We start from the raw sequence: 13,137 nt of genomic DNA, 5'->3' as shown, positions 1-13,137 counted from the left end.
CCATGTGTCATGTAATTAACATAACTATAAAAAAAGACACAGTCAACGAGCTGTATGAGTAAATAATTGTATACTGTCAGTTAATTTGCTTTATAAATTTCGGATTCATTTACTTTAAGCACTTTAAACGTAGACTAGTGAAAGGTAATATCGCACAACAAAATCATGTGTACTCAGATAACAAATCCGTGTACAACGTCGAGTGACGACATGGTGAAGGTGCTAGGAACCAAAGTGCAGAGAGTTTAAACTTTCCAGGGGGAGCATAAATTCTGACGCACGGAGCGGAAGATGTCCTAAATACAAATATTGCTAAGCAATCAGGGTTTTATTCCAGTACACCTGAAGTGTTCACAGCTTAAAATAACAATTTTAATTGAAATCGATATGGCAAGTAGGTACTCAAAAATTATATGTCTTAACCATAGTGGTGAAAAACAACCAGAGACGGCTAAGTAGTCTCGACTTAAGTTATTTTATAACTTTATCGCATCGGTATTTGGAAAACACATAGGATTGTCACCTGAGTTAAGCAAGCTGAGGAAGCTAACTTGAGTTGAGGCATAGATCTTTGAGGAAAAAAAGATAGTCACTGTCTTACTAGCCAACAAATTTATATCGCATTATGGTTCTTAAAACGTGTAGAACTCACCACTACTAACATAAAAAAATGACTACAGACCAAACGCTTTTTTCACGTGACAATGATCGGTAAATTTTTATACACACGTCGTGTGACACGAGCCGGGTTGCACGCATCATGATACTAGTAGTGTCATTATCGCAGTGGCGATAAATGTAAAGTGAAATTAATTATGGCTGCCTGTGATGAATTACGAGGAGATCATTGCCGTAACCAAAGCGCGTTGCTGCAGTGGCGGTTAAGGCACGAGCCGAGTATTGATGTAGCGCGCACCGCACCGCGCCGCGCTCCGCCCCGCCCCGGTACCTCAGCTACTCCAAATATTTCCCTCTCTTGTCTTTTCAGAAAGTATACTTCCCTCTTTTCAACCGGTGACACATGAGACTGGACCCAAAAATAACCTGAAGAAATGAACCTGATGGTACTGAATGACTTCTTTTCATAGTGATTTGGCTTCTGTATTTAGAAGGTGATGTGTTTATTCAAGGTTATTATTATTGTAATCCGTTGCCATTTAGTTGCTTGGACGTCCAATTAATTGTGTTGTTTGTTGTGTTAACAGAAGTTCCGTTGGATTCTGCTCTTCGTAATAGTACTGCTTGTATTCTGGTATAATTATATGACCAAACTTGCTGGTAGTGGTGGTGATGTGAAATCCAGCCTGAGTCTTCCTGGGTATGTCCGGATAACCCCGGGAAAAATGGACCAGGTAAGGTGTAAAGTGGCGTTTAACAATTGTGGAGGACTGGAGTGGTTCTTTTAAGATGGGTTTTGTCTGTTTGAAGTCATAGAGTGAACACGGTGATCGAGTGTTCTGTGGCACTATACAAGTCACCATATGGAGTGTTGTCATATTGCTTCCTAAACAAAGTGACCACAGTACACCTTCCTTCTGTGTAGCATATTTACAGTAAGTGGACTTGCATCGGACAAGCATTTAATGACAAGAAATGAATGAAAATCATTTAAAGAATGCATTTTTAAAGTATTTCAAAATACATAATTTACCTGTGGATATAAATGAAAGCTGGTGTATCCAGTACCAGTGCACTACATGGAATATGAGAGTCATTCTTAGCTGAGAGCATCAGATCAATAAAAAATGTTTGAATGATACCACCTTTAAATATCAGACCTCTTTAGTCATATTTTTATTTGGCAAGTATGTGAAAATAGTTTGGACATTACTGTCATTTACAGACCATTCCCCATTCAGCAAAAGAATTAATACATGCAGCTAATGGTTGTTGTTGAAATACTCTCTAAAACCACTGAAAAATAAAACTCTGTCAACATATTTCAGATAACAGAAGTAAAACTCCAACAACTGACTTCTTCCCCTCTTTAGTTCCTGGACATCCACAATAAACAGTGTGCTTTAGTGTCCAGCTCAGGTCAGATGCTGAATGCTGGCTTGGGGAAAGAAATTGATAAGGCGGATTTTGTGATCCGCATGAACAATGCCCCCACTCAGGGATTCGAGCGTGACGTTGGAAACAAGACCAGCCTTCGTGTGGTGTCACACACTACCGTGCCATGGCTGCTGAAGAATGAGATCCACTACTTTCAGCAGTCAGCAAGCACCATATATGTCATATGGGGGCCGGAGAATAAAATGCGCCAAGATGGCAAGGGCCCCATTTTCAATGCTCTCATGAAGGTGGCCAAGAAGTACCCCAATGTTAAACTCTATGCAGTGACCAGGAAGAAGATTCAGGACTGTGACAATATTTTTCAGAATGAAACTGGAAAAAACAGGTATAAATTTATGTATATTTTCTTTTCACAAGTGTGGGTGTCTTTACTGCATCATAACCATGCTATAAATAGCCTTGAAATAAAAGAAATTAGGTTTATATTTTACCCATGCATTTATCGTAGTTATTCTGCTGCATAATTGTAAATGTTAATGTCATGTTCAGGATTTTAAAATCACAAGCGGGTAAATTTACCGTGGAAGTAATATCCTGCGTATCATCACAGGGCTTTTATTGCTCTTTTAAAGTAGAGTTGAAACACAAATGTTGACTGACTTGGCTGTCTCTCTGTATTAACTACTAAGCTTCATTCCTTTTCTTTAGAATGCAGTCTGGGGCCTTCCTAAGTACTGGGTTTTTTACCATGATTCTGGCAATGGACATATGTGACAACATTCAAGTTTATGGAATGATCAATGACAGCTACTGTGGGTATGTGTCATGGATAGAAAGAAAGAAAAAATTTCTGGACCCGATGCCAATGAAAGATGCATGGTATTTAAGTAGAGACAGATTTAAACTAGTACTTTAACTTTAAATATTCTTAACTAAGGAAAAATTTTCTTTAGTAATTTGTTTTTTTACGATATACATAGGAGATACAGAAAAGAAAGTAAATAACTTTCCTTTTCCTTGATAGTGCATTTGAAAATACAGTATTTTTTTCAGTCACCTCACACAACATGAGTAAAATGTTGCTGCTCAGCATACTGCATTGCAAGAAAAATTTCTAGAGTAAAAATTGCTGTCAGCCTGAACCCTGTTTTATTTTGCAGTAGGAAGTGTTCGAAAGGAACTTATAAAATTAATCATAATTTCAAACACAATGGGAAGAATTTTGATAAAACTAAAGCAGTATAGGCAGTGTGGTGGTGCAGTGGGTAGCACTGCCGCTTTACAGTGCCTGGGCTTTTGGGCTGTAGTCAGTGTGGAATTTACAAGTTCTCCCTGTGTCTGTGTTGGTTTCCTGTGGGTGAGTGACTTTACGTGTGTGTGGCTACCCAGCAATGGACTGGCATCCCATCTAGGGTGTACACCACTCCTCTGCCTTGTGTCCAGTGATTCTGGAATAGACTTTGGGCAACTGCAACCCTGACCAGGACAAGTGGTACTTGTGTAGGTATAAGCCATGTGTTTTGTGTATGTCTCTTCAGGCAGGTGAAGCACAAAAGAGTGCCATACCACTACTATGAGAAAAGCTGGATCGATGAGTGTCGGATGTATAACGCTCATGAAAAGGCCCGTCACGGTGGTCACCGCTTCATCACTGAGAAAGCCATCTATGCTAGGTGGGCCTCACAAAAGCATGTCTACTTCAAAAATCCCTCCTGGGCACTGTAATATAATGTTTACTGAATGTATTTTTGTTTTTTTCTTGTTTAATACATTGCTTTATGCACTCTTTGAGAACAAAACTGTCACCTTCAAACTACAAGATTTGAATAATGGAATTTTTGTGCAATATTTACCCCAGTTTTAAGCCCTGTGGTGACTTAGCGGATAGCACTAATCTTAGAGCTCCAGCATGGCAGGACTGAACCCAAGCTCAGCTCTTTCCTTTTGCATGTTTTCTGTTTGTTTGCATGGGTTTTCCCAGGGTGCTCTATCTTCTACCAGCTTTCCAGAGACAGTGTTTTATGCAAATTGGAGTTTTAAAATGGCCTTCAGTATGCAAATATGTGTGGGTGTGTGCCCTGTGATGGAGTGGACACCTGTCTCAGTGTGCCCCACCTTCCATCCTGTACTTCTTGGATTTGGTTTAGGTTTGGTCTATTTTTGGGGGATGCAGGCTGTCAAATAGCTCATAACTCTGTTATGGTTTCTCTTAATGCGTTAGACTTTTATAGTAAGCACTTGATCAACAAGTGTCAAGTTGTTAAACAGAATTCCAGGCAGGTCCCCTTTGCATAAAAGAGGTCTCAGATATAAGGGCTCCATGTTAGTAAGTGCTGCTTTTGCCACTGTCACTCCAAGTAGATCACTGAAGTGAGAACACCTAGGCTAAAGGATTGTGTGAATAGACATGGCTGCAAGAAGTTGTCAACTGTTTTTTTAAATAACCTCCGCCATTTATATTTATTCATTTAGCTGATGCTTTTCTCCAAAGAAACTTAAGATACATACCTAATTATTTACCAATTTATACATCTAGGCAATTTTTACTAGAGCAATTTGGGGTAAGTACCTTGCTCAAGAGCATTTCAACAGGAGGTGGGATTCAAACCTGCAATGTTTACTTACAGCTGCCTGGCTTTAACCACTTGTATTTTATCCGTGTTAGTGTCAACAGTATAATATGAAATTAAGATCACATTGGATTTGTCTGTCTCAGATTCTAAATTGCCAGATGAGATCTGAAAAGCCATTTACAATAATTTCTTTGTGACTAAAATGCACTTTTGATTTGGAAGGTAGTGTGAAAAAGAGTGAATATCTAGGGTTAAAACCAACCAAGCCATGTTTATACATACATTTCATTGTACTGTTACTGCATTTCATTTTAAATTTTGTATTTTAAATTTTGTATGTCGTTTCAAAATGCACTATATTTTTACATAATACAAAACTTTGTGGTACATAATGGATGCTCAGAAGACAATATTTTTGATATCTAAAGTTTGACTTTTATAGACAGTTTAAAACACCTGACAAGTTATTTGGATCATGAGACTTTGTTTTCATTAAATAAAATAATATGTGGAAGTTCTTATTAAACTAGGTTTTTGTATAGCATTTAAAAGGCATTAGGAGAAAGTGCTGTTGCCTTTGATATTGAGAGATATTGTGTGGAATGGTAACTATTCTTATGCATACAAGAATGCTATGAACTATGTATATAGTTTTGCTTATATATTTTGCTTTGCCAAATTACAGACAAAAATTGCCATAATAATGTTTTTCTGAAAAGTGGTAGACCCAGCAAAAGTTTTGTTTTGCAAAATTGTCAACTGTGGAAAATAAAATTTTACCATTAGGATGAGAAAATAATCAAAAAATAATTTCCACAGAAATTAGACATCACAAAAATTATACAGAATGGTATCATTTTATTTTATTTTTATGTAAAGACAACGGCAGCAGTTTGCACTCCAAACTTTTCACATTTTGATTTAGTGAAATCCATAGTGAACACATGTGCTATACAGATTATCCCGGGGAATATAATAATGTTTGTTCAGGTCCATCATGTAAATTTTACACGCTGTCTCACTTCTTTTACATAGTTATGTTGCCTTTCCAATTCTAACATTTTGCCTCTTTTATTGGAGGTAATGTGAGTATTGTGGTGTGTAGTTCTGTGAGTTTGGATGGGGGTAGAGGAATGCACAGGCTCCGTTCACCTAGAATGATTTACTGAACACCGGGAAATAATGTTCTTGGTGTGAGAACCTCGTTTTTTCTAGGATCTGCGTTTCTCCCCAGCTTTCCTAGCCTGTTTAGCGTCCTCAGAATCTCCTTGGCGTTGCTGCAAACATGGTTACCCCACCTTTTTCCCCCAGTGGTTGCACACTTACATTCTACAATTTTTCCCATAATGCAATTTACATTAAACAAATCTTCCTGCCTAAACATAGTAACGCGGGTCGTTAACAGTGTATTATTAAATTATATTATTGAACTTTTCACAATTACTCTGCTTTTTGTACTGTTTGTATTAATGTATGCTTTTTTCAGTAAGAGGTTAAAAAAAGTGTATTTATATGCTTTTATATTGTAATACCTTGCGGTATTTATTTAATTGTAAATAGTTGTGTTATAGTTGTGTTTTATTGTGTTCTTTATGGGGCGTAGTTGACAGAATGCGTGTGACGTGGAGGTAGGGGAGTGCGCATGTCCGTGAGCGTGCGGGAGTCAGGTGAGAGGAGTGGAATGCGGTGTGTTGCATGTGCGCGCACTTTCCGCGAGACTTGTCTGAGCTGTGTTGTTGCAGGTGAGACAGCAGTCCGTCCTCTTAACTTTAATAACCCCCAGTCTTTTGGGATTTATCTCTAGAGTAACTGTGCTCTTTCGGGTCACTACAATATGTATTCAAAAAGGTCATAAAACCAGCCAAGAAACATGTTCTGTTTTTGTTATGTGAACTGTGTTTTTGTGAATTGTTTTATTACTTCTGTCAAAGTAGCACTTCAATAAACTTTTAGAATTGTTAGAAAGACTGCTCCAATATTTAAAGCACTGCATGTGTTTATAGTTATACTAAGTGTTTCTGACGCATTCTTGCCCACAGTTGTCGAGTTTGCCACCTGCGCCACTACAGTCCCATGTCAAACAATATATCGCCCCCTGTGTAATGGACACCCATTAAAAGGCGGCGGACAGCAGGTAGCACAGGTTTGCCGTGGGCCGATCCCTCGCACACAGCACACTGACGTGTGAATAAACACCGTGGGAGCCGTGAATGGACCTCGCTAGCCGGGTAGCGATGACTACTGTACGACGCGCTCACGAGGCGTCAAAGCGCGAGCGGTTTCTATTACATTTTTGTATGTATTGATATCAGCTGTTACAAAATTTACATCATGTACAGAACAAATAAGCGGCCCTGGCATAGTAACGTTGCCAGCTGGATTACAGCAAAGAGAAAACAAACTTATTTATTAATCAAAATTGCCAGCAGAAGCGCGATTCATGCAGTTTTTACGTTTATTCACTTAACAGACGGTTTTCTTCAGTGAACACTATGTAGTGTTATCAGCCCACACCTTACTGGTGACTTACACCCTAACACACTACTTAGAATGGGTCACTCATCCATACATCAGTTGAACACACTCGCTCTGTCACACACAGGATATGGGTGAGTTTAGTTACTAGTCTGGACTGTGGGAGGAAACCCACGCAGACACAAGGAGAAAATGCAAACTCCACACAGACTGAACAGGAATCGCACCCACGTCCTCTCGCACCACCCAGGCGCTGTACCACCGTGCCGCCTTTAAGTCTGGATACTATTCTAACAGTGCACTTGGACAAAGGTTTTGTGTTGCCAAATTTGCGTTCGCTTATGAAATACTTGGCTAGTAAAATGTAAGGCTTAATATACAGTATATGTCATCTTTTCCTTTTCCATAATCATAAAAAACTGAGTCGGAAGGAAAGTAGGTTTCGGACGCCTGACCGCAGAGACAGACAGGTGCGAGCGCGCGTGCGTCGCAGACAGCGTGACTGCCGCCTGACGTCACCGTCCCTTTAATGGGCAATAGCGGCGCACGCGACGGAGTCTCCGCCCACGGTGCTGCAGAAGGATTCCGAGTGGGATGTGCTGGTGGGGGTTAAAAAAAAGGGGGCGATGTTATGAAACCGTAAGTAGGGGTGCGATCTTGTGTGCATTTTGGTGGGGCTGCTTGGTGTGCGGAATGGGCAACATGGCCGCGCTCTGTGTGTGTGGACTGAGTGGCGTATCCGCGCGGACACTCCCATCATGCCGGAGTCCGGCGATCGGAACACCAGACACGTCCGAGCGTGTCACTCAGTGTGGTACTAACTAACACAGACCTGCGAGCGAGTCCGCAAACAGCGCATTGCTGAACACATCGCTGCCAAGGCTGCATTGTGCTCGAAGCATTAACCCGAGCTGCAGCCCACACGTGATTGCATTCGCCTCGTGCGCCGTGTCATGTCAGCGTGCTTACCTGATGTTCAAAGTGCGACTCCGGCGCGTCGCTGTTGTGTAACCGGTGGCGCGCGGTCACTGCAGCAGCGGCGCTCAGCGTCTCGCTATTTCAGGGCGCGAGTGTAACGTGGCCGGAGCTTTTCTCCACAATCTTGTGTGCTTGCAACTCTTGTGTGTGTGTGTTTTGCAGGAATAAAACTTGAAGCTGAAAAAATGTAATTTCAGTGTGCAGCATGGGGCAAAGGCTAGCAGCAAAGGTAAGACTGATCAGATTTGGCACCAGGGGACACGCATGATTTTTGAACAATTTCTAGAATGATTCCTAGGCATAACTTGACCTGCTATGCAATTTCTTTTCTTTTTATGTTGGAAAACTGATATTTTAATAGCTACCAATATAATACCAATAATACTATTCACAACTTTAGACTGGATACTATTACAATATTTATACTGTAAACATTTAGATAAATATATATTTTTCTGATGTATGACATTGCTGTGTTTAGCAGTAATACATTTACTCCAGATTGTTGAATTGAGCTGGTTTCATCATTCGATCACACCTGTACTTCTGGGAGTTGTGCCCTATTGCAGGCTGTTTAAGATGTGTCAGCGATCAAATCGGCAGTGGCTACGGGACCCTGTTCTGCGTTATGCATGATGGCACATTTGTTGTCACAAAGCGGTGGTCTTTCCCCATTGCTGATTTATCACTTCCTCCCTCTAGCAAGGGCCGCACAGTCAGAAGATTGTGATCTTTGGAGCCATCTTCCTGTTGATGACACTTCTGATACTGTACAGCTCCAACAGTGGAAATGAAATTTACAGCCCGTTTCATAATTTTTACCACCAACCCAGCAAGTACACTGATCTAAAAAAGTGGGCGGGCAAGGAGGGATACGTGGCAGTGTATGGTAACAAGGTATCAGCCATCATTTCCTTCTTAGTGTGGAGTATCCGTTTAAAAGTTTAATCTGGATGTACAAAAACTGCAAAGAGAAAAATGTCTTGATGACAGACATACTGTATTCTTTAAAAACATCCAAATTTTTCTGTTGCTGTTGATTGCTCTTTGACCTGTTCATTCAACTGACAACATATAAAGGAAACACTGACACGAACCACCTTAAAAACACCATGAGCCCCCGTGACTCAGCAGATCACTCTGGCATGAGTTCTACAAGGAGGTCATCTTTCATGAGAAATTCAGTCATTTGCTTTTTTGATGATGGTGGTGGAAAACACTGTCTCAGGTGCTGCTCTGCTCTGGAAACTCGCATAAATCTTCAAGTCGGCTGAAATCTGGTCGCTTAGACAGACATGGTTTACACTGTTTTCGTGCCCTTCAAACCATTGACTTGCCACTGGTGCCCTGTGCATGGGGGTGTTGTCATCCTAGAAGATTCTATTGCAAGATTCTATTGCCATCGGGATAGAAATACTCAGAAACGATACTCAGAATCACCAAGTGAACAGGATCACTTTGCAGTCAAATGATTGGGTTGACTGATTTCCATGCGTCTCAAAATGGCACACGGACATTAAGGTCACCATTAGCGATTGGCGGCACCTAACGTCTTTCTGTCTCACTGTTCCTCACGGCACATCAGCCCTTTGAGCAGTCCTGCCCTAACCACCAGTCCTCTCTCAAAATCGCCAACTTCTCTTCTTCCGTCCACTGTACTCAATATCATGAGCAACCAGGTCTTCCTGGCATTTTGATACACGACCATAAGCATGATGGGACATTAATTTCATTGACACCTGCGTGGAAGCACCTGCTCGTATTATTCTCCATCTCTCTTTTATTCCAGTGTTTCCTTTATTTTGTCTGTTGCCTGAAACTATACATAAAAGTGACCCTTGAAAAATTTTTCTTTATTTTATGTCCTAGTATTTCAAAAGCAATAGATGTATATTGAGCTTATCAGGTGTGTAATTTTTTTAATATATCATTATACTCTCTGATGGCTATGATTCAAAATGAGAAAATTTCTCAGTTGTGAAACATTGCAGGGTAAACACACTTTTCAGCCTGTTTAGGAAAGTGATGAAAAGAAAGGGAGTGCTTATTTATGTGTGGCGTTTATGCTTTGACAGAGCATGACCCTGCACTGTCACCAGTGTGCACTGGTCACCAGCTCCAGTCACCTGCTGGGTAGCGGCGCAGGGGAAGAGATCGACCAGGCGGAGTGTGTCATCCGCATGAACGATGCACCTACCACGGGGTATGAGCATGATGTGGGCAGCCGCAGTACTGTTCGCGTGGTGGCCCACTCCAGCGTGTTCCGGGTGGTCCGGCGGCCCAGCGAGTTCCTCAACAAGACTTCGGACCTTGTGGTCATATTCTGGGGTCCCCCTACCAAGATTGGAAAGGACGCCAAAGGCACCCTCTTTCGCTTGATCCAGAGGGTCAGCATGTCCTACTCCAACCTGTCCAGCTTCACGATTGTGCCCAGCAAGATGCATAAGTTTGACAGCCTCTTCCAGAGGGAAACTGGACGGGATCGGTGAGGAGGAGGAGAAAAAAATGGGATGAGTAGGAAACAAAGAGGGGACAATTCATGTTGAATATTGGTTCTTCTACAGTGACCTATCGTGTCGGTATTTTTTGGGTTGTCTGGTGCACTTTTTTGTCCGACTAATACTTGCTTTTATTTGTCCAGAGAGAAATCTCGATCCTGGCTGAGCACTGGGTGGTTTACTATGGTTATTGCCATCGAAACATGTGACAGCATTCATGTGTATGGAATGGTTCCACCTAATCACTGTGGGTAAGTGGGACAAGTTTATACCGTAAAGTTTAAATGTACTGTGGTTTTTTTGGCTACCTCTGATGTAAATGGGTCAGGTCAAATAGTGGTCTAAGCTGACTGGCTTTCGAAATGGGGTGTCCCATGATGACTTCAGGATCCTGAGGTTTTCCTGTGTTTCAGCACTTTGTTCCAGCCTTTTTCATCCATCTGTTATCAATCACCTCTTAGCCAGTGCAGGACTCCAGTTGTCTGGAGCCTAACACTGAGGCACAGGGTGTGAGGCAGGGTACTTTGGTGGATGGGATGCCCATCCATCACAGGGTAATCACACACACATTCACACCCAGGACAATTCAGAGTCATTGATGCACCTGAAATATGTCTTTGGGCTGTGGGAGGAAACAGGAGCATCCTGAGAAAAGCCACACGAATACAAGGAGGACATGGTACCCCTACATAGAGTCGTTGGGGCTTAAACCTACGCCTGACTGCACAGCCCAGGAGCTGTGAGGCACCAGATGTACCCACTGCTCTACTGTTCTTACTAGGCTTTTGCACATGCTAATAATTTGCTCATTGCAGAGCTTTCTGCTCGGTAACTGCACTAGCCTCGTCGTGTTAATTTCCACGCATAGTTAGTTAGCCGAGTGCTGGGACATGATGGAAACATGCAGCGCCTACGGCCCACACGGGGATGAAGAGGCACCCCGTTACAGAAGAAGTTGTGAACTGAGAAGTTTGAGAGTTGTGCAAAGATTACTCCCATTGTCTCTAACCTAAATTGTCCAACACCTTGACAGCAAGAGACCTCAGCCAAAGCATATGCCCTACCACTACTACAAGCCCAGAGGGCCAGATGAATGCGTGACCTACCTGCAGAATGAACGGGGACGGCGGGGTAACCATCACCGATTCATCACTGAGAAACAAGTGTTTGCCCGCTGGGCCAAGCTCTATAACATCACCTTCAGCCATCCAAAGTGGTGATTCTGAGAATGGATTTAAGTCCTTGCGTGGACACTTTGACAACAGTGGTGCAGAGGAAGGAGCTATGAGATGCTGCCTTGGGGTTTTCCAAACCCCCTCAGCTCCCGTTTACTCTTACAGTTGTGCTCTTCTGTAGATATTTGCAGGAGGACTGGTGCCCTCTCTCATCACGTTCTTCATAACACCGTGTCAAGCTCCGCCAAGGGTATAGGGAAGCCCAGTGCTGACCACACATGTGAAGGTGACACTTTAACAGGCATCGGAGGGCTTTGTAACTGGACATCCACAAGCTTTGAATGTTCCATTATTTAAAGGAAAATATCGAAATGAAGTAAAAACTTGCAGCAGTGTTATTTTTTCAGGATTTTCTGGAAGTAGGACTTTCTAAATGAGGATAGCTGAAAACTGTTTTGTAAATAAGAATTATATAAGTTGGTTTCCTAAAGATGTATTTTTACATGTTTATAGTGTTTATTTCTTGTTTTTTTTTTTTAATGAACATTGTGAATATGTTGGAAAAGTCCATTAAACATTTTGCATTGTGGGAAGATTGTTTTATCTTAGAATAAGAATGTATGAGTTCGAACACCTCAGTGGAATTTTGGGACAGATCACCAAAACCTTTTATACCACTATTATACATGTTGTTTTCCTTACAGACCTGCCTTATCCTCACTTATCAAAGGTACGTTGCAATTTAATTCAAGATTCAAGATTTTGTCACATACACAGTTATACACACATACAACCTGCAGTGAAATGTTAATCTAGTCAACTCTGTAGACTGTGCAAACAAGACAATATGTTTAAAAGAGAAATATATTTAAAAAAGATGAGACAATGTAATTTAAGTTATAATAAAAAAGAATGTACAGGGAACTAAATTAAAGCTAAAATGTAAAAAACTAAAATTAAGAATTAGAGAACAAAAAATGTGCAAGGTATTGCATGTGCATTAATAAAGTGCAATGTGCAGCACTGATGAATAACACTATACCAGCAGAGTCTTTAAAGTGCGGGATGTGTCCATGTTGGGGAGTCTGATGGCTTGAGGGAAGAAGCTCCTCTTGAGCTTCTCAGTTTTGGCCATCAGACTACGGAAGCATCTGCCAGATTGCAGCAGGCAGAAAAGTGAATTAGCAGGATGGGTGGGGTCTTTAAGAATCTTATCAGCCCTCCCTCTGCATCGCCTGGTGCAGGTGTCATGCAGCGCGGGGAGAGCAGTCCCGGAGATGTGCTCAGCTAAGCGCACTACTCTCTTCAGGGCTTTGCGGTCTTGGGCTGAGCAGTTCCCGTACCACACTGAGATGCACGGAGTCAATATACTCTCTATAGCCCCGATATAGAAAGCTTTCAGGATTCTGGGGAGATCCTGAA

The 13,137-nt window shown here is 41.7% G+C and overlaps 2 protein-coding genes across 6 annotated transcripts; both read left to right on the top strand.

Annotated features, from left to right (window-relative positions):
* Positions 1-286: 286 nt before the first annotated feature.
* On the top strand, positions 287-4,485 carry st6galnac4 (ST6 (alpha-N-acetyl-neuraminyl-2,3-beta-galactosyl-1,3)-N-acetylgalactosaminide alpha-2,6-sialyltransferase 4). 2 transcript variants are annotated; one of them, XM_018754889.1, is made up of 6 exons: positions 287-394; positions 989-1,064; positions 1,206-1,352; positions 1,992-2,401; positions 2,725-2,832; positions 3,555-4,485. In XM_018754889.1, the coding sequence occupies exons 2-6, from the start codon at positions 1,053-1,055 to the stop codon at positions 3,739-3,741; spliced, it is 864 nt and encodes a 287-aa protein (XP_018610405.1). In that variant the 5' UTR covers positions 287-394; positions 989-1,052; the 3' UTR covers positions 3,742-4,485. The 2 variants fall into 2 exon arrangements, with proteins under 2 accessions (XP_018610405.1, XP_018610423.1); XM_018754907.1 differs by having other exon boundaries at positions 989-1,112.
* Positions 4,486-6,041: 1,556 nt separating this feature from the next.
* st6galnac6 (ST6 (alpha-N-acetyl-neuraminyl-2,3-beta-galactosyl-1,3)-N-acetylgalactosaminide alpha-2,6-sialyltransferase 6) lies at positions 6,042-12,225 on the top strand. 4 transcript variants are annotated; one of them, XM_029253148.1, is made up of 7 exons: positions 6,042-6,331; positions 6,629-6,723; positions 8,205-8,271; positions 8,745-8,939; positions 10,118-10,527; positions 10,684-10,791; positions 11,574-12,225. In XM_029253148.1, exons 3-7 carry the CDS (start codon positions 8,248-8,250, stop codon positions 11,758-11,760), a joined length of 924 nt encoding a protein of 307 aa, XP_029108981.1. In that variant the 5' UTR covers positions 6,042-6,331; positions 6,629-6,723; positions 8,205-8,247; the 3' UTR covers positions 11,761-12,225. The 4 variants fall into 4 exon arrangements, with proteins under 4 accessions (XP_029108981.1, XP_029108983.1, XP_018610393.1 ...); XM_029253150.1 differs by lacking the exon at positions 6,629-6,723; XM_018754877.2 differs by having other exon boundaries at positions 6,042-6,723.
* Positions 12,226-13,137: the final 912 nt, after the last annotated feature.

This window comes from Scleropages formosus, chromosome 6 (assembly GCF_900964775.1).
Source record: "Scleropages formosus chromosome 6, fSclFor1.1, whole genome shotgun sequence".
NCBI lineage: Eukaryota > Metazoa > Chordata > Actinopteri > Osteoglossiformes > Osteoglossidae > Scleropages > Scleropages formosus.
The sequence above is the reverse complement of the archived record's forward strand: the minus strand, read 5'-3'. Positions and strand labels throughout refer to the sequence as shown.